Consider the following 19,594-nt stretch of genomic DNA (forward strand, 5'->3'; position numbering starts at 1 on the left):
CTCTCTCTCTCTCTCTCTCTCTCTCTCACACACACACACACACACACACACACACACAGCCCATTACAGTGCCATTAGTAAACTGCCAAACTGTCTTCTGATTGATAGGTCTAATATTACATTTGTCCCGAACTTTCAAAAATGTCATTCCCAGGAGGTGTTGAGGAGCCTTCTCTGGGACTCCTTGTAAATGCTGCAGGCTGTTGTGTGATTGGGGTGTGGAAAGTGAGGTCCTTAGAGGCACTGAAGTAGCTTCTGTTTCCAGATTTGGAGTGATCTGAACTTTATTTTGAAAATAATGCATTGAACTCATGACAGAATAGTCTTCAAGAAGATGTTCTGTCCTGAGGGAGGGGTGGCAGCCAGACCCATGGTGCAGGTCCATAGGATAATGTTCTCTATTTCAGAGACCAGGAAGGGGGGGGAGAAGGAGAAGGAGGAAGAGGAAGGGGGAAGTGGAAGGGGAGTGGAGGGGGGAGGAGGAGGGGAGGAGGAGGAGGAGGAGGAAGAAGAAGAAGAAGAAGAGGAGGAGGAGGAGGAAGAAGAGGAGGAGGAGGAAGAAGAAGAAACAGTAAGAGCCGTAGCTGATGTTGAGGATAGAAGGCTCAGAACATTTTCACATGACCTGGTATGGAAGAGAGCAGATACATTAGTTTTCTATCACTGCTTTAATAATATCAAGATCCAGGGGCCTAAAGCAACACACTTTTTTTTTTTTTTCTGAGACAGATTTCTCTGTGAAGCCCTGGCTGACATGGAACTCTCTCTGTAGACCAATCTGACCTCAGACTCAGAGATTCGCCTACCTCTGCCTCCTAAGAGCTGGGATTAAAGGCGTGCGCCACCAGCCACCATCACTTGGCACAACATACATTCTTTACTTTGCTGATTTACTTTGTACTAAATATCCAAGGCAGGGTAATCTAGAGGGGACAAAAAATTATTCCTTCACAGCCATAAGGTCTGGGAATGTGAAGGCTCTGGCGTTCCGTGAGGGCCTCCGACTCTCCTCGCACGGTGGAAGGTGAGAGAACCATTCTCATACACTGGTCTTGACATGAATCCGTTCAGGAGGACCAAGCCTCAGGACTGGACATCTCCCCAAAGGTCACATCTCCTATCACTGTTGCATTATAGGGATCACATTTCTCACACATGAACTGGGGGTAGGGTGGGGGCACATACAGACCAGAGTACTCTTCTTATAATTCTCTAGGACAGATGTCCAGTCTCGGGGGTCTTAGGGGTTAAAATCACTATCTCCCATTGGATACTTTCCTGACCCCTGAGATTTGAAAGCTTCAGCTTTGAGTCTTGAGCCTGTTTCTCCCCTCTCCTTTCCACATGTGGTTAACCCCACTTCTCTGTGGTACATGCTCGGATCAAACACTTCAGAGTTATCCACAGGTCTTTATTCTTAAAGGCCCACTCAGAATTCCAGTCGGTTCAACCTTCAGAAATACATTCAGGATCTGGTTATTTCTCACCCCTCAAAACTAGATGGTACAGTAGTACTGTAACTGGCACTATAACTGGCTGCGTGTCCCCACTCTTGGCTCTGCCCTCAGCATGCAGCCAGGGGAGCAACTAGAATAGAAGCCTGACCTGTCTCTTGTCAGCTCACCACAAGTAGTTGTCCCACCCAGAGTAAAAGCCAAAGCCAGCATGAGAGCCGGAGGGGAGCAGCCAGCCCACCCCATGCTCACCAACGTGATGCTCAGCCGTCACAGTCAGCTGCTCTGGGAGGCAGAATCAAGGGCAAGGGGGAGTCCTGGGTCCCTCTTCACCCTCTGCTTGCTCCTCTCTCCCAGTCTCGCATGACGGTCAGGAGTCTGCTTTCCCCCCTGAGACTTAGAAGATTGACAGGAACAGAATCCTCCGAGAATTCCTGTTCTTCACCCACTAGCAAGCCTGCAGCCATTTCTGATCCCCCTGCTTTCTACCCAGTTAGGCCAGAAAATGCTGTGGTACCCACAAACTGTTGTTTTAGGTTGTTTGATGTTGAGGAGGGTTCTGATGTTGTTGGTAAAAGGGAAACTCTAGGGTGGGGTGGCTCCTGCTTTTCATAACTGTAGGGTCTTCCAACATCCTTCTGCTCAGTGGGTTATACTCCAGAGGACTCTGTGTCAGCCACTCTTAAGAGCAACTGCTTTTTGGAGGGTTAAGTTTAACAGCAGGCAGGGAGGTGCGGTTTGAATACCAAGTCTTTTCTTTAAAGGGGAACGAAAAGCAGGCAGTTTGAGAACAGAGTGGCCCCTCTCCCATACACACACTGTCTCGTGGTGTGCTTTGTACTGAGACGGCTCAACACATGGTTTCTGAGAGGAGCTAACACATTTTAAAAAGGAAGTGAATCCATCTGTAATCCTCGTACGCGTGACTGTCACATGAGAGAGGAAGAAATGAACACGCATAGGCACGTCTTGTGGATTTGAGTCCAGCAACATCGTCAGACCCCAGTTCAAAAGGAAAGGAGAAGGGCCAAAGTTAGTAAACATAGCAGATGATGAATCGGGGATGCACAGATCAGGTCTAGCCTACAAACATCTCACTGCTCCCATTCAGCCTGAGCTCGGTCAATGGAACAACAAAAAAGGGCTTCAAGGCATCTGGGGTGACAGTGGCCTGATGTGTGGTGTCTTGTTTTTTTTTTTTGTCTGATAGGTCATTGCTTGCGAGCAGCAGTATGACTCGTCCTATGACGCTCGTTGTGACGTCTGGTCCTTGGGCATCACAGCCATTGAGCTGGGAGATGGAGACCCTCCCCTCTTTGAAATGCATCCTGTGAAAATGCTCTTTAAGATACCAAGGTAGGACACCAGGTGGCGCTCTTGACTCATCGGTGTTCCGTGAAACCGCTTTTGGAGGGAAGCTAGTTGGTATGCAAGTTCTCTCCAAATTTGAGAAAGCTCAATTGTGTAATATGTTTCCCTTTCAAAAGGATGAGGGGGGAAAAATCAGAGTTGGGGGGAGGGGGACATGAGGAGATACTAATCACATCCCTGAGAAATGGCGAGAGCGTGGGACAATTGTCAATTCACAGCACTACAATTTTTCTGAAATGTTCTTTTTTTTGTGCTTTGCACGAGAGAAACACAGATGTGATTTAGGATTAAATAATTGGTCTAAATGCCGACATTTTCTTTTTAAGTGTACTTAATGTAGCATTGGGGGAATTTGGGGGGCTCCCAAAATACATATTCATATTGTCATATCCACTCAGATCAGCAGTGTCATTTATCTGAAAGGTGTCTCATTACCCATACACCTTATTCTTCACCCCTCAGTGGGAAACTCCTTTCAGAGGAGTCTCAGAGGCGATTTAGATGAAGTGTATTGCCGAGAAGTGTATTGCCGACTCTGTGTGTTCTCAGGGTCTGCACATGCAGTGAGTGTGGTTCTTTGACAGCAGCTGAGCTGATCTATGTTAGGAGGGTCAAATGGTGGGGAGCCCAGCTCAGCCTGGGTGCAGATTGATAGATAATTTGTATTTTCCAAATGGTTCTTTCAAAGGAACACTCTGGGCCGTTGAATGGATGTCACAATACACGTGTTGACCTTCCCTCATTCGCACAAAAGCGCAGCTATCTGCAGCCTTTACCAGGTTCTGGAAATTGCAATTTGCATTTCTGATTAGGCCTATTTATATGCAGATGGAGCTCTCAAGCGTTGATCATTGTAATATTATCATTTTAGACCTAATCCAGATGTGAGCAAACCAACAACCGGCGTTCCGAAAACAGCCTCGCTTAAGCCCGGCTGGTCTTTCTGCCTTTTCCAAAACATAAAAACATGCACTCCTGTCGGAGCAGCTGAAGCTTCTGGCTTCTTAATTAACAGTCTGTGGGTGAGCAGTCAAAGGGACCTAAGGATGCAGGAGCCAGCAGCAGCGAGAGGGAGCTGTGACATGTGCAGAGATGAGGAACCGGGCTGCAAGGATTCTCTGTGTGGTTCCTTGTGTTACAAGTGCTTGCTTGCTATGGCAACATAGTTCCCCAAATAGCAGCGAGTTTTATGAGATGGATACATTTTTAAAAAGAGATTTGTTTGGGTATATTTATTCTTTCCTTTTTTAAAAGTATGCATTCATTGACAGATGAAATGTTTTTTTTTTTTTTTTAAATCACCTATGCTGATCAATTCAAGGCAGCTAAAGAGGTGTGTGTTTGTGTGTGTGTGTGTGTGTGTGTGTGTGTGAGTGTGCACATGAGTGTACACCCATTGAGTCAATAGACCCTTCATCTCCAGTGATAAGCTAACTTCTGTGTCCACAGCCTCTGCTTTCTGATCATCTCTATTCTAGCACTCCACTCCCGTCTTGTATCTTGGGAGACGTCTTTAGATCTAGATGAAGATAACTAACCCCCTCTCCCTACCTCGATGCAGAATGACTCACAGAGCAAGGGAACTGGAAGAAGTCAGTCTTTATGCCAGCCTAAGCTGAGACTCTGTCGCTCTCTCCTAGACTTTCTGCCTTTCTTTTTTTTTTTTTCCCCCCCTGTTCGGATGCTGGATCAGATATCAGAATAATAGTTTGGCAGATTCTCTGTGCGATTATTTGGACTCGACATTTGCCATTGTCACAACTCTAATGGGCTGACTTGCCATTCTTGGGCAGGAAGAAGAAAAACAAATGACGGTGCAGCCTCCATGCTAAGGCGGTACAGCTGCTTTCTTCTTGAGCCCTGGGAGAACTCTGTGGGTTTATATTCAGTAAATATACTGAATATTTACTTTAAGAATTATCCTATCGGAAAAAAAAAAAAAAAAAAAAAAAAAAAGCCGGGTGGTGGTGGCACACGNCTTTAATCCCAGCACTTGGGAGGCAGAGGCAGGCGGATTTCTGAGTTCGAGGCCAGCCNGGTCTACAAAGTGAGTTCCAGGACAGCCAGGGCTATACAGAGAAACCCTGTCTTGAAAAAACAAAAAACAAAAAACAAACAAACAAACAAACAAAAAGAATTATCCTATCGGAATCACACAGTTCTCTTTGAAGGGTTATGGGTTGACTAGAGCTCTGTGAACATGCATGCTTATTCTCAGTGTATCATTTCCTCAGAAAAAAGCTCTTAAATGGAAAGTGAGGAGATTAAACACTTACATTTTAAAAAGTCTTATATTGCATTTATTTGTTTGTTTATTTATGTATTGAAGAGGCATGGAAGGGTTTGTGTGTGTGTGTGTGTGTGTGTGTGTGTGTGTGTGTGTGTGTATGAAGACATCAAAGGGCAACTTTCATCATTCTGGTTCTGGGGGTTGAGCTCCGGTTGTCAGGTTTGGCAGCAAGCATCTTTACCCACTGAGTTAGTTCACCAGCTCTTATTTACATATTTTAAAAATCCAGTTGAATATTGACTTTTGTATTTCATAAGGGTAGGCCCCCTCCCCTTCCCCTACCCTCTCTTTCTCTTCCTTGCAAATAACATTAATGACAAAAATACTTGATTCTGTTTGGCTTCAGTTTTCTTTTCTTTTTCTATTTGGATATACTTTCAATTCACTGGAATTTTCTTCCATTAAACAATGAGGTCCATTTTATGGTCCCCTGGGAACTGGAAAACTTGAGGCTTCCTCCCCTGAATTTCCCTACTGGCCTCTCCCTTGCAATTATTTTATTCTTGGAAATAAACTGAGTAAGTGACTAAGTGGGGGAAGAGAGGCAAAGCTTGACTGAGTCATGGAAGGAGTGACTTTCAGAAGTTACAAAGGACTTATGATGAATGACCTTGTGGCTGCTGGAGGTGAGAGCCTCAGATGTCAGTCCAGGCAGTAATTACACGGGCTCCCTGGGCACTGTCAGAGCCACGGAGCAGGACCTGTCTGGCTATGGTTGATCTGCTTGCAAGCAAGTCTCCTCTCTTGCTTCCTCCCACCTTCTTCTGTCTCCTGACCTTCACACTGCAAGATGACAAACAGCAATTGTGACCTGCCTTTGAAATACTGCGTGACTCACACTTCTTCCTACGCTGCAAACACACAAATTATCAGCTGATTGGCACAGCATTCACTGTTTTCTGAACCTGTCAGCGTGTCATCTTGTCTAATGCCTTTGCTCCAAAAAAAAAAAAAAAAGTCACACCTGACTGCCAATGCTACTGCTGCTTCCCCACCCCCCACGCCCTACCCCCCACCCCCAGAGTTAGAAGAGGGAGAGTGAAGTCGTTTCTCTGAGCATCTATAGATTTCATTCTTACATGTTGTTTTTTTTTTTTTTTTCGGAGACGCCATTTAAAATCCCAAAGGCTTGGAAGGATCATATGTGTATGTTTGTGTGTGTATACACATATATGATATATCTCATATATATTTCACTTTAGAGGAGATCTGTTTCACAGTTATAATTTCACAGATCAGTAGGGTTAAGAGAAATGTACAATTATTTTGGTCTCTTGGGAACCATGTATCTTTCTTTAGCTTAGAGTCTTTAGTTCATGATTCCCTTTGTCCATGGTAGATAGGTTCAGAAAGGTGATAGGGACCTTTGTGGGGTACAGTGTGGGTTTACTATACAAGCATTGAGAACAACGCTACGCATGTATTTACTTGGGCCCAATGAAGGATGGCTTTGATCAGTGTCTCACGACCAACTTCATGCTTTCCACATTACTCTCCGTAGAAAAAAAGAAAAAGGAAAAGAATACCCCACCCCCAAGATTGCCAGTCGAAATTTGCCTGATCATTCCAGTCTCCAGAGCTGGTGACTGCCTTCCCCAGAGAGCTTTCCCTGCAGTGAACAGTCTCAGGAGAGGAGAACTTGTGACGATCTCTGCTTCAGGTGTCCATCACTAAATCCAGGTGTTCCAGAATCACCTGCCCCCAACCGAGTGAGTTTTTCAGGGCTGCCACAGCAGATAAGCAGAGATTCAATGAGTCTGAACAATCAACACTTATTCTCTCATGGTCCTGCTGGCTAGAAGTCCAAGGGCACAATCCACAGGGCTTAGGAGATTCCCTCCAGAGTCTCCTCAGAAGCTGTTCTGGAGGCTTTGGGAGGAGCCTTGCCTCCAGTCTTCTGTCCTTCGTATCCCTCTTCTCTGTATCTTCTTCTCTATTTCTTCCAGGGACATGGGAAGCCCAACCCCGAATCACACATCTCCATAGTAACAGCCATGCATCGATTGTCATATCTGCGTAGATTCTGATTGCAAATGAGGTCACGTCTCAAGCCACAGTTCAACCCAATACCTTAACTAGCTTTCCTGGTCACCAGATTCTCTGCGGAACTAATTTAGAGGCAAAACTCCCGAACCTCTGGTTCACGGGTGATGAGAAAGGAATATGAGCAAGGAATGATGCTAAACTTGCATCTGGGACCTTGCAAGTGCTACTAACTGTGTGACAGGCACAGTATTCTGTGTTTCACCAACATGTATGTTAGCCCCACAGTGACCCTGGGAGGCCATTGATATCCCTAGTCCTTTTCTGAGTTAGGTGATATCCCACAGAGGTTTTTGCAGCCGGTTCCTGGTCTGCACATAGGAGCAAAAATGATGTGAATATGGGGAGCCTGTCTCTAAAACCCACATATTTTGCAGGCATGCTGAAATGGTAAATCCTTCCAGATTTTATGCCAAGCAGTGATGGCCACAGAGTGTGCAAGGCACAGGTTCAGCCTGTTAGAAGCTTACAGTTTAACATGCTGCCCCGACTCCCGATTTTAAGTGATGTTAGCAACCTAAAAGTCAGAAATTACATTAGCACCAGTGATTGTGTCCGTCAAGGAATTGAGGACTACACAGAGGTCATCATAGGTGGGCGCAGGGCATCACTAAGGGTGGATCAATTACTGACCCCAAATCCAGAAACCCATCCCCTCCTCAAATTCCCCTTCAAACCATAGCTTTTTATTCCTAATTTAGCACACCTAAGTGCTTGAACTGAAGATTTGTGGAATGTGTTACATAAGCACAAAGAGATGCTTCAGAATAGCATTCTTTGTATCCAGAAGTTTCTGTTCACAGAGCACTCTTTGCAAAATGGTATCTAACAGGCCAGGGCTATTTCTGGACTAACCAACATCTTGTGTCTTGCCACCCTCCTTTTCTAATTTTTCCTATTATTTCTTCGCTGAGAAAGCTTGCTCTGGGGTCTGGGGAAAATCAAATCCTGTTTTTGGCATCCTGAGCGGGAATGCATTTTCTCATGAAAACAGTGTTTTTAAGCATCTCTTTAGGAAGAAGCTGTATAATATCCATCGCTTTGTACTTCGGGTGTGCTATTTGAATTCTGTGGCTAAATAAAGTCCTATAGCCTGGGCTGAGGACTCGGTCTCCATTAGAACATTATGCTTATGGGGGGAAATATTTTCTAAGCTCTAAGCTAAGGTTACGAAAGCACTTTAGAGTCCAGTCCACTGGGGACTTAGGAATGTCCACACCTCTGCATTAGGATGTCTTTAGCTTTGCTCTTGCAAACTGAGTTGGGTGAGATGTAAAAGCGAACAGGCTCGGTTTGCTTTTGAGGAAAGCCTGTTTCCTCTGTCCCCAACTCAGTCACCAATAAAAGTGCGACATGCAGAGTTTGGGGTGGAAAAAAGAAAAGGGAATTCAGACATCAAGAATCCAGGGCCTGGATCCTCTTGGATTGCCTGAACACGGAGGGAGGTGGGGTTCAGGTGGGCAAGTCACCTTAGAATCATTCCTGTGACTGAAAGCTCTCCTCAGGGACTAAAAGACAGTCCTAGGGTTGGCTTTTCATCTTGCTTGGGCATGTGTTTTAAAGGTACAGAGTCCTTTAGATTTTGACTTTCTAAACCCAAAACCTTCCCATATCATTATGATATGGGAAGAAGTCCTTGCCAGCTGCACAGCTGTGAGAGGGAGCAGAGGCAGGGGACCTTCTCCACTGCACAGCTATGTGAGGGGGCAGAGGCAGGGGTCCTTCCCCATTGCACAGCTGTGTGAGGGGACAGAGAGAGTAGGGAGCCCTAGGTCACCAGCAATTGCCTTACTATTACAGAATTGACACAGGATAGTTTTCCTTAAGGCTGCAAAATACAAGGGAAAAGAAATTAAAACTAAACTCTTATTCTTGAAACGTAATGAGTGAGGGGTAGTGGGTGTTTAATGGCACAGTAAGGATGGGTTTGCCCTGGGGAGCTTCGGGTTTCTCTTCACCAGTGTAAGTCACATAGTTATTGGCCCTTTAAGCAATGAACCTTTGCAATCCAAACTTCACTCATAAAGCAGGAAGTACTCAGAGAATTACCATCATTGAGCATTTGTGGACTCCCTAATGGCAGAAAGTTTTGATCGACTCTAATAGAAAACAATTATCCTTTATGAGTCTTTCTTTCAGATGGCATTTCACATCTCAGTTTTAGTTGGCATCCTTCAGGATGCCCTAGGTGCATGCCCCTCCTTTGCCTCTGGAATAGCCCCCAAACTCAGAACTTAACACTCCATTTCCATGGGAACCCAGTGGCTGGAGGTCCCTGGCAGGCATGCCCCGGAAGATTTCTATGCTATGGAACAGTTTCCAAATTCCATTCTAATTTGAATTGAGCAGCTGGGGCCATTAGTTCCTGTGGAGGTACAGCTTGCTGCCCCTCTGAGTCCTGGCAGGCAGGGAGAATTCAGTTTTGCAACATTTCTTTTGGGGATCAGGTGGCGAAGCCGGAGTATGTCTTCAGGGACTACCAGTCCCCATCCAGGCTGAGCAAGAAGCTCACCCTGGGAAAAAGGAGAGGTCAGAGCTGCGAAGCATTGACGTACAGTATTCTCTGTGCTTTCCCCCTCATTACCCTGCTTCCATTCTGTTGGCACCATTCGCTTAGGCTAAATCTGACTTAGCTCCTAAATGATGGAGAGATGGGCAAAGAGGATCAGCAAGCAAACAGAACTCAAAATAGTACTGAAGGGACCAAGAACCCTGGCTTCTTCTCAACTCTGGAAAAAAAAAATAGGGACTCACAGAAAGGGATAGTTAGAAATGCCTTTGTGAGTTGACACAGTAGTAGGCTAGGCGAGACAAAGGTGAAGAACTGGGTACCTGCAGAAAGGCTCATTAGAGCAGAAGCTATCCATTTACAGGGAGTTCTAGAGGCAAGAGAAAGCCTGTTACAAAGACAATATTGATTGTATCAGTTTTCAACAGCTGTGTAACAAACATCCCCTAGTTGTAACAAATACTCTCTAGTTAGTCACTTAATACAATGTCATGTTTCTCAGGAATCTGTGGTTCTTTCAGGGATTCTACAGATTGTGGCTAGACTTCTTCCTAGATCTGTGATCTGCTAGGGGTGGGGTTAGTATGGAGGTCCCGGATGCCCTTGAGTAGAAAAACTTAGCCGTTCTCCATGTGTTTCTTAAGAAAACCAGACAGGGTTGTTTTAACACTGGTGACAGGATTCTGAGCAAAGTTTCAGGAAAGGGTAGAAAATGGTATAGTTTGATAGTCAGGGTTTTTTTTTTGTTTTTTGTTTTTTTTTTTTTGTTTTTTTTTTTTTGAGACAGGGTTTCTCTGTATAGCCCTGGCTGTCCTGGAACTCACTTTGTAGACCAGGCTGGCCTCGAACTCAGAAATCTGCCTGCCTCTGCCTGATAGTTAATTTTTGCTATGTTCTACAGCCAACCTGTCCAGTTCAGTGAGCAGTTACACTATCTTCCAGTTGTGTGAATTGGACCAAGTTTCTTTATGCCCTGTGTTCCAGCTTCCTACCCTGTTATGAGGCTAGAAATAGTACCATCCTCACGGAGCTGTGAGGGGTGAATGGATGTGAAGAGTTTAGAATGATACATTGTAAATGTCCATTCAGTTTGTGCTGGGTGTTACTAAGGCAAAGATCTCGCGGGAATATTCACACTGCAAGGAATTTTCCTTCCCTTGTAGCTGAGGAATTGTAAGCTCCCATAAGCATCACCCACGAGATCAATCATTTGAAAGTTCAGCTAATTAATTGATGATTACATTAGGAACTAAGAGAGAATGAAGACAGATTCCTAATAAATTCTTACTTTTTACACAGCACCTCTGTATGAAAGACTTTGCTATTCATATCCATCTTTCACTACTCCTTTGGAGTTAATAAACACATTGTTGGAGATATGGACAGCCTCTGTCCTTATGCCTACACTTGGATGCTGTGGTAGGAGCTGCCCATCAGGAAGCAAGGATGCTCTAGGACCCGACTCCCACTATATCTACCCTGAATGGGGATGCTGTTGTCTTTAGAAGGGGCTTGCTTATCAAGTGCATGGCAGCTTTATGCTTAATTGATGAGTTATACTCTCTGTCTTGGCTGCCTTTGCAGACCTTTGGAAGGCTCAACTTTCCCTAGGATTCTAGATGTGTGTGTGTGTGTGTGTGTGTGTGTGTGTGTGTGTGTGTGTGTGTGTCCTTGGGTAAAGGAACAGTATCAGAAGCCCCAGATATAAGAATTCAAAAGGTCTCTCCCAGAGTGAATTGTTTTTCTCTTGCTTAGCCTAGAAGGTCAAAAGCATAGGGAAGAGGAGACAGAAACCCAAGCTGGGTAGGAGGGCTACGAGGAGAGCCTGGCTATTCCTGATGAGTTCAGGTTTCTTGGCTAAGAAGAATGATAGCCAGGCACTGGGGGAGGGGATGGGATGGAGGGAGGAGAACTCACAGAGAAAGCCGCTACCCACTGTCCTCACCTACTGTCATCCTTCTCAGAAGAGTGCTAGAGAACAGGACCAGGATTAGAGGATTAAATCAGAGGCTTGGTGAAAACAAAATGTGCCTCTGGTTCTTCTAAGCAAGGCAGGAGGCGGAGGCTTCAAACTGCCATCTGGTAAGCTGAACTTTCTTCCTCACTGGGCTCATGACTAAGCTCTCCCCTCCCGTACCCCCATGAATTGTTTGTGAATTCTGAAAAGAAAACTTGGTGCTCATTTAAGACTTGCAAGGGATATATCGCACAAGCAAGCAAGCCCCATCAAACACATAGCCTCATGTGGTGTCGATCTTAAGACTGGTGTGAATGAGAAGTGTTTTTGATAGAATGTGTCTGTATTTTTGGCCTCGGGGAACTTCACTGTGATATCTTTGTGGGCAAATGGGAAAAATGCAGGCTAAAGAGTGGTGGTGTGCTGGCTTCTTACTCCTGGAAAGAGTGTCTTGAGACATACAGATAATGTATGTAATGCCATCATTCTGGGTAGAGTGCCCCCTAGAGGCTGGAGGAGGACTTTACTGGTGGTCTTTCCTGCTGAGCCATTTGCAAATGTCCCATCAGTTGGAGGACATTGGCGTCCTGTCTGTCACACTTAAATAAAGGATAGGTGGTATGTTGTTAACAGGTGGGAATTCTAAAGATCTTGGTTCTCCCTCCTGTATTGGCTGTCCTGGCTGACTGGAATGATGTTTCATTCTGGGTCTCTATATTCGAACTGCCACATGGGAGATTAACCCCAACAGGGCTCAAACCGATTTCCTGCTGGGATCTAGACACTTGGGGTTGGCTCCTTTGCCACCATTTCATTGTCACCACTTGAAGGAGTAAAAACAGGCATGGCTCATGAGCGAGACCATTTTTGCCCTGAGAGACAGGAGCCTGCACAGTTTCCCTCAGTGCCCTTGAGATAGTCCGCAAGTGCTCAATAGACAAGACTGACAGTAACCACCAACTGCAGGATAGGACCAGCCACTGCAATGGTAAGCCACCCAGGTCAGGGTCCTCAGTCCTATGAGCTTTAAAAGACACCCATGCCTGGCCATCTCTCGTAGAGAATTCAGTTGAATCGCTCTGGGGTCAAGCGCAGCATCTATATAAATCTAGAGTTGATTTTGTAAATGTATTTGGAATCATATATTATTTTACATTTTCATATCCCCCAGATGATCCTAAGGTATAAATCCTTGCCTGAAGCAGCTATTAAACCACTGTTGGTATTTTAAAAGCTAAAATCAGCCTTGAAAATATTTGTGCCCATCTTTTTCCATGACCTTTTCCACAACCACCCGGGACTACCAAGTGAGAGGTAAAAGGTAGAGAAAGTTCAGAGGCGTGAGCGGGTGTTATGCAAGTTCAGTAGTGTGAACTATTATGCAAGTCGAAAAAAAATTGTAGCAAATTGTTAGTGTTGATGGCTATGGTACATACCCCTTAACCAGATAAGTTGAAGTTCTAACCTCCTATACTTTAGAATGTGAACTTATTTGGAAATAAGCTCTTGATAGAAGTAATTAAGCTGAGATGAGGTGATTAGGCTGGGCTCTCATTCAGTGGGACTCCTGTCCTCATGCAAAGGGGTAAATTTGGATATGGTCATAGACCAGAAAGAAGATGGAAGAAGGAAGATGGTCACTCTGGAAGCCCAGAAATACAGGGCCACCCAAAGCTGGAAATGGCATGAGAAGAAGGCATTTCTCTTGAAGGCTTCAGAAGGGGGATGGCCTTGTGGATACTTTGACTTTGGACTTCTGGCCTGCAGATCGGTGAGACAAATGTCTGTTGTTCCAAGGCATTGTATTTCTTTCTGCTTAGTTATAGCAGCTGTAGAGAAGAGAGGTCATAATTCCGAAAGAGTCCGTGACCTGAAAACACTTAGAACCACTGTGTGGGAGCAGAGGAGGATGCTAGAAGTTGGGAGAGATGCTTTCCGTCCTTACATGTTTTGACTCCCAGTATCAACCCAAGGCTAGGAGAAGAGAATGTTGGGCAGCTGGCTATCGCCCTCTGGCACTCAGTTTGCTGTTGGCCCTGCCTTGGTGGCCCACTGTGATCTGGCAGAGCCCTCCAATTCTATTCACGTCAGTGTCTGCTTTGCTGACAGTACAGGGCTGTGGGTCCTCTTGGCTATCTATACCTTTTGTTCCCTTCCTTCCGAAGTTCATAAGTTAGTACTTCGGTGTCTATTTAAAAAAGAAAAGAAAACTACCCAGCTGGAGATAAATACATCTCTCAGCAGAGAAATAGTTCATTGGCTTAGTAATCCTATGTTCTTTGACTGGAAAGGAATTAAAAAAAAAATCAATGCACTGGCAAAAAATTGCAAGTAAGGAAAGAATGACCCCAGGGGAATAGAGTTTGCCAAATGAGTTTGGCAAAATGCAAGCATTTCCTAATTAAAACTCTATAGTTCTCCAAGAGTATGTGTGTGAATGGCGACCTACTTACAAATGAACCGTGTGTTGGTGCCAGGACTAATTTATTCAATCACTTGATAAGTATTTGTTGAGCATTTACTATGGTCATGTACTTTATCTGACATAGTGAACAACACATGGGACTTCAATTCCAGAGGAAGAGAGAAATAATAAACAAATACACAAATATATTAGGTTAAGTGTTGATAAATGCCTGTTATGGTTCTAATACGAATATTCCCCTACGAAGGCTCACGTGTTGAAGGTTAGATTCCGCTGATGGCAGTACTGTGCTGAGAGACTGAACCAGACAGAAGAGCTCTAACTTCACCAATGGGCTTGAAGTCAGGGCCTGGCTGGAAGAAGCAGGTGCCTGGCAAGATGAAGGAGATCTTCACTAGGCCACATTTTCCTGCTGTGAGGTTCTGCCTCGAGACAGGCCTGCAAACAACGGTGCTGGGAAATTATAGACTGCGAAGCCTCTGATCACGTGAGCTAAGTAAATCTTCCCTTGGTGAAGTTGTTTTTCTTGGGGGATTGTTATGGTGATGAAAAGTCTTACTAACAGGCTACCTGTCTGCCAGAAGAGAGAACAGGAGAGGGAAACAGGGAGCTACAGATGGAGGGGTGGAATTTGTCACAGTATAATTTTTTAAAATGTTTCTTTAAGACAGCATTTCTTTGTGTAGCCCTCAGACTCCCAAGTGCTGGGATGAAAGGCACGCACCACCAGGCCTGGCTGTTATAGTGTAACTTATTATAGGATAAGCTGAGGGACAGCTTCTCTCACAAGGCAAAGAGAAAAGTCTTGATGGGAGAAAAGAACAAGCCAGGGATAGGAAGTGCAAAGATTCTGAGGGAGGAACAGCACTGTTTAGGTAGCAAAGGCCATGGCAGGGAGTGCCAAGGAGCATGGTGGGAGATGACACTAGAGACCTGGGACACAGAATGTCCTGGGTTGCAGAATGTTCTTATAGATCCCTGTGATGGTTTGAGTTTCTTTCTGGGGAGTGAATGGGAAGCCATTGTGCTTCCGAACAGAAAAGTGACACAAAGGGACTTCTGTTAAAACACATCTAGGTGTCTTGTGGAGAACAGGGTGTTTGGGAAAGGGAGCTGGGAAGAGCGACACGGAGACCTGGCAAGGGACTCTTCTTGATGGGGTAGTGGGGCAGCCTGGGGCTGGGGGAGAGGGGGCGAGAGAGAGTCCAACCATGGCTGTAACGTTGGAGCTTGGTGACGCTACTGCTTATAGACAAGAGGAAGAGAAGAGACCATGGAAATCTCAAGGTTTTTGGCTTGAGCAGCCAGACAACAGCAGGTGGTTGTGGGCGGGCGCGAGAGGAAGCAAGATGGAGATGGAGACACGGAGGTGAAGATATGTCAGCTACATAGAAACGCTGAATAGGCAGTGAGTGGAGGTGAGAACAAAGAGGAAACCAGGAGTGGAGTGGAACTGGAGAAGGAGTGGCCACCAGGGTAAGGCAGGAACTTCTATTCTGAAAGCCAAGGAGACAAGGAGCAGGGAGAGTCCAGGCTTCTGAGTCAAGTGAGGTAAGAGTTGGATCTAGTCTGTGGATTTGATAAAGGTTATTGCTGGAGAATAACTTCCAGAGCCAATGCCTCTGGGTCTGTAATGCTCTTAAGCCACCTTTTCTGGCTCTTTGGTCTTCTCTAGCTTGTTATCAGTGCTCTACATAGTGACACATTCTGCTCATCCTTGTCTGTCAGGCAGGAAGGAGGTGTGGGGGTGAAGGATGGATGACCATGGTGCAGCGAGAGGAGGTCTTAGGTTCTGTGCAAATGTCATAACGAGTCATCTAGAGGTGATTTCAGACCTCTGGGATCATGACCATGTCTCATTCATAAGTCATAAAGTGATGGAAGGCTACTAGAAGCTATAAATAGCCCCATGTTGTTCCTCATAGGTGATTATGGGCTCTAACAGTGGAGAGTAGAGGAAGAACTACCTGCAATTAAGGGTATGTTATCATGCAGGACTCTCTTAAAGCTTTTATCATGAGGATATATTTATAAGTGGCTCGTGTTTAAAAGAAGAATTACATAAAAATGCACAAGGGCACACACATTTTGCTCTGCATTTAGAGTCTGCCTGTTCAGCAGTTGCAAAGAGTTGGTATTAGTCTGGTGAATATTGGTAGTGATGAGACATAACACAACAGAATTCAAGGTTTATTACTTTGAAATTTGTCTAACTTGGAAACCCATAGTAAGCTTAGGTATGGCACACAATTCCAACTCTTGTCCTTGGTGTCTTTGCCTGCATGATGAGTCACTTCAAAGGCCGTAGTACAGTGAGAGGAGGTCTTAGGTTCTGTGCAAATGTCATAACTAGCCATCTAGAGGGGACTTCAGACCTCTGGGACCATGACCATCTCTCATCCATAAGTCATAAATTGATGGAAAGCTACTAGAAACTATGAAGAGCCCCATGTCGTCCCTCATAGGTGTTTCCTCCAGTTACTGTGAGGTAGTGGGGAAGTGATCTAGGGCAGAACTGAGAGGCCCTGCATGAAGGCAGGAGTTGTGGCCCCAGGAAAGGGGAGCATTTGGCATGGTGCTAATTCCAAGACAGTCATTGCCTCATTTTAGTTACTTTTCTCTTGCTGTGCTAAGATAGCCATGACCAAGCCAACTTATGAGAGAAAGAGTTTATTATGGTCTTCTTCCAGTTTCAGAGGGTGAGTTCATGACCATCGTGGTGGGGAGCATGGCAGCAGGCAGGCAGGCAGGCAGGCAGGATGCTGGAGCAGTAGCTGAGAGCTTACATATTGAGGTAACAACTATGAGGCAGAGAGAGGAGGGGGAGAGGGAGAGAGAGAGAGAGAGAGAGAGAGAGAGAGAGAGAGAGAGAGAGAGAGAGAGAGAGAGAGAGAGAGAGAGAGAGAGAGAGAACTAACTAGGAATGGTGTGGGCTTCTGAAACCTCAAAGCCTAACCCCAGTGACACACCTCCTCCAACAAAGCCACGCCTTCTAATCCTTCCCAAACAGTTCTCTCAAGTGGGGACTAAGCATTCAAACAGATGAGGCTGAGGCTATGGGGACATTCTCATTCAGGGTACCACAGTGTGTTTTGTTGCTTTGTTCTTTCTTTAGCTGAGTTTGTATGGTAAATGTGAGAAGACCAAGAAAAGAATTTTACATAGAGTATTATCTCAGCCAATTCTCCACCCCAGGAGAACAAAGCTAGACTAGTTTTCCAGACAGGAAGACCAAAGCCATTGAGACAGCTACAAGCCAGCAACCCTACAGTCCCTAGCCAGGCGATGGGAGAAAAGCTCCCTCCATCTCTCTTCTAGAATTGCTTCTACAGACATAAACAAGGTTAGGGAACGGGTGGGGCTCAGGCAATGGGAAGGTGGTAAATATGTTTTACTTCTAAGGACTCTAATTGGAAAGTGGCATAAGCTTAAAATAAATGTTATTACTCTGTTTCTCAACAATGCACACATTTCCTTTCGACAGAACGGAATCATATAGGTAGCTCATAAATCTCTTGAATAGGGCCCTCTGGTGCATACAGATAAAGATAAATCACACAGAGAGGACGGTGAACCATGAAATGATTCTGTTAGCATGTCATCTGTCTAGAATATATTTTCAAATCTCCAGCAGAAGGGTCCAAACTTTGGAGGGAGGTGCCCTAACAAAGTTAGTGTCTCTACACAGACCTTCCTCACCTCCTCCATCTGCTGCCCCTGTCTATGTGTAGTACCCTTCGGGGGACAGAACACATCTGATGGGAGTTATCTGCCAGTGTGACAGGTGACAGAGACAGAGAGTCCTGAAGTCTGTTATCCTAAAACATGCATACACCATTTTTACCTCTCTGGTCTTTCTTTCTTCCTTCCTTCCTTCCTTCCTTTCTTTCTTTCTTTCTTTCTTTCTTTCTTTCTTTCTTTCTTTCTTTCTTTCTTTCCATTCTAATAGTCCACAATGAGACTTTGCCTCCAATTTGCTTTGAATGAAGTCTTAGAATTTGAGGTAGGGACTTAGTGACAGTGGCCTGTACTGCTTCAATATGGAGCTGCTTCAATATAAAACAATGTGAACACAGATTTATGTGTCTGGGGACCTTGCAGGTGCCAGCTGACTGGACAGGTAGTTTTGTTTCCTTCATTTTATCTCTTGTCCCAAGTGTATATGATGTCATTGTTTCTAAGTGAAAGTGAAAGAGAATCTGAATTTTGGACTTGCCCTATAGTTTATGGGTGATTACAATGACTTTCAGAGATTGGTCTCTGAACCAATAGAGTCTGCTTCTCTTGAGTTAATGCTAGGAAAATCAAATGTCTAAGCCCAGCATAGTGGCACAGTCCTGTAAGCCCAACAGTGAGGAGGCAGAAGCAGGAGAGTAAAGAATTTTAGATCAAACTAGCTTCCTAGTGAACTCCAGAGCACCCTGGGTTATAGTGTGAGACCCTGACTCTACAACAACAGCAACAACAACAACAACAACAACAACAACAACAACAACAAGAACAAAAAGAATGCAAAGAAGAAGAACATAAAGAAAAGAAAACCCCGTTGATTTGACGAATCAGAACTCTGTGAGTAGGAGCTGGTGCTCTGTGGGCATCTTCTTCCCTCATGACTGAGAGTACTGTGCAGTGTAGTCCCTCATCAGTCCCAATTAATCATCAGTGTGCCCCACTAGTCTCCGCCCTTCAAGAGGTGACCTTTCCCATCCATTCTCCATCATTCTTGATCTCCTTAATGAAACGCCAACTTCACCTCATCACCAATAGAACACTTAGACGTACCACGAAGCCCATGTTCCCCCACTTACTGCGCTCATCCATATGGAAGGCTGATACAGCGGACCACAGTAGTGATGGGGTGTAGGTGGGAACCAGTAGGAGAGAGGGTACTAAGCAAATGGCTCACTCCTCTTTCTCTCACTATAGGTGGGGTTGGTGTGGTGTATCCAGCTCGTTTTGAGACCTACTGTACTTGGCATCTGAGATGTAAGATCAGGAGGGCCAAGACCGAAGAGGGCCTGTAGCAAGAATTCAAAGAAGCCTGCTTTTTTAAAAAAAATAGATCTGAAGGCTGCTTGGAGCTGAGGCAAAGGGATTCTCACAGCAGTTCTCGGCCTTCCTACTACTTCTTGTTACTATATGTTGTGCTGATCTCCAATCATAAAATTATTTTATTGCTACTCTATAAGTGTAGTTTTGCTACTGTTATGAATTGTAAATCTGATATGAGATCACCAAAGGTGTCTCGACCCTCAGGTTGAAAACTGCTACTCTAAAGTTTAGCCCATTTTGAAAAAAAAAAAAAAAACCATGCAGGTGGGTGGATTTCAAAGCCCCAGCTAATAATTAAGTGTTACTGAACCTGGAGCAACCCTTCTGCATGTTTTTTTTTTTAGAGACTGGAGGCAAAAGTGGCATCTGAGAATTCTGGAACCCAGGGTCCCTGCTGTACATTATCCTAACAGGTCACATATCTTTTCTCAAATCCCAGTATGGCCTATGATTGCCTGCAGGTAGAAACCCAGATTCCCTTCTCTAGCCTCTA

At 45.0% G+C, this 19,594-nt stretch overlaps 1 protein-coding gene across 1 annotated transcript in view; it reads left to right on the forward strand.

Annotated features, from left to right (window-relative positions):
* Positions 1–19,594, forward strand: part of Myo3b (myosin IIIB) — a 328,196-nt gene that overhangs the window by 31,031 nt on the left and 277,571 nt on the right. Inside the window, exon 6 of the mRNA XM_021193757.2 lies at positions 2,665–2,810. Coding sequence (XP_021049416.1) covers positions 2,665–2,810 — 146 coding nt within the window. The remainder of the gene's footprint in view (positions 1–2,664; positions 2,811–19,594) is intronic.

Source organism: Mus pahari, chromosome 3, assembly GCF_900095145.1.
Source record: "Mus pahari chromosome 3, PAHARI_EIJ_v1.1, whole genome shotgun sequence".
Lineage (NCBI taxonomy): Eukaryota > Metazoa > Chordata > Mammalia > Rodentia > Muridae > Mus > Mus pahari.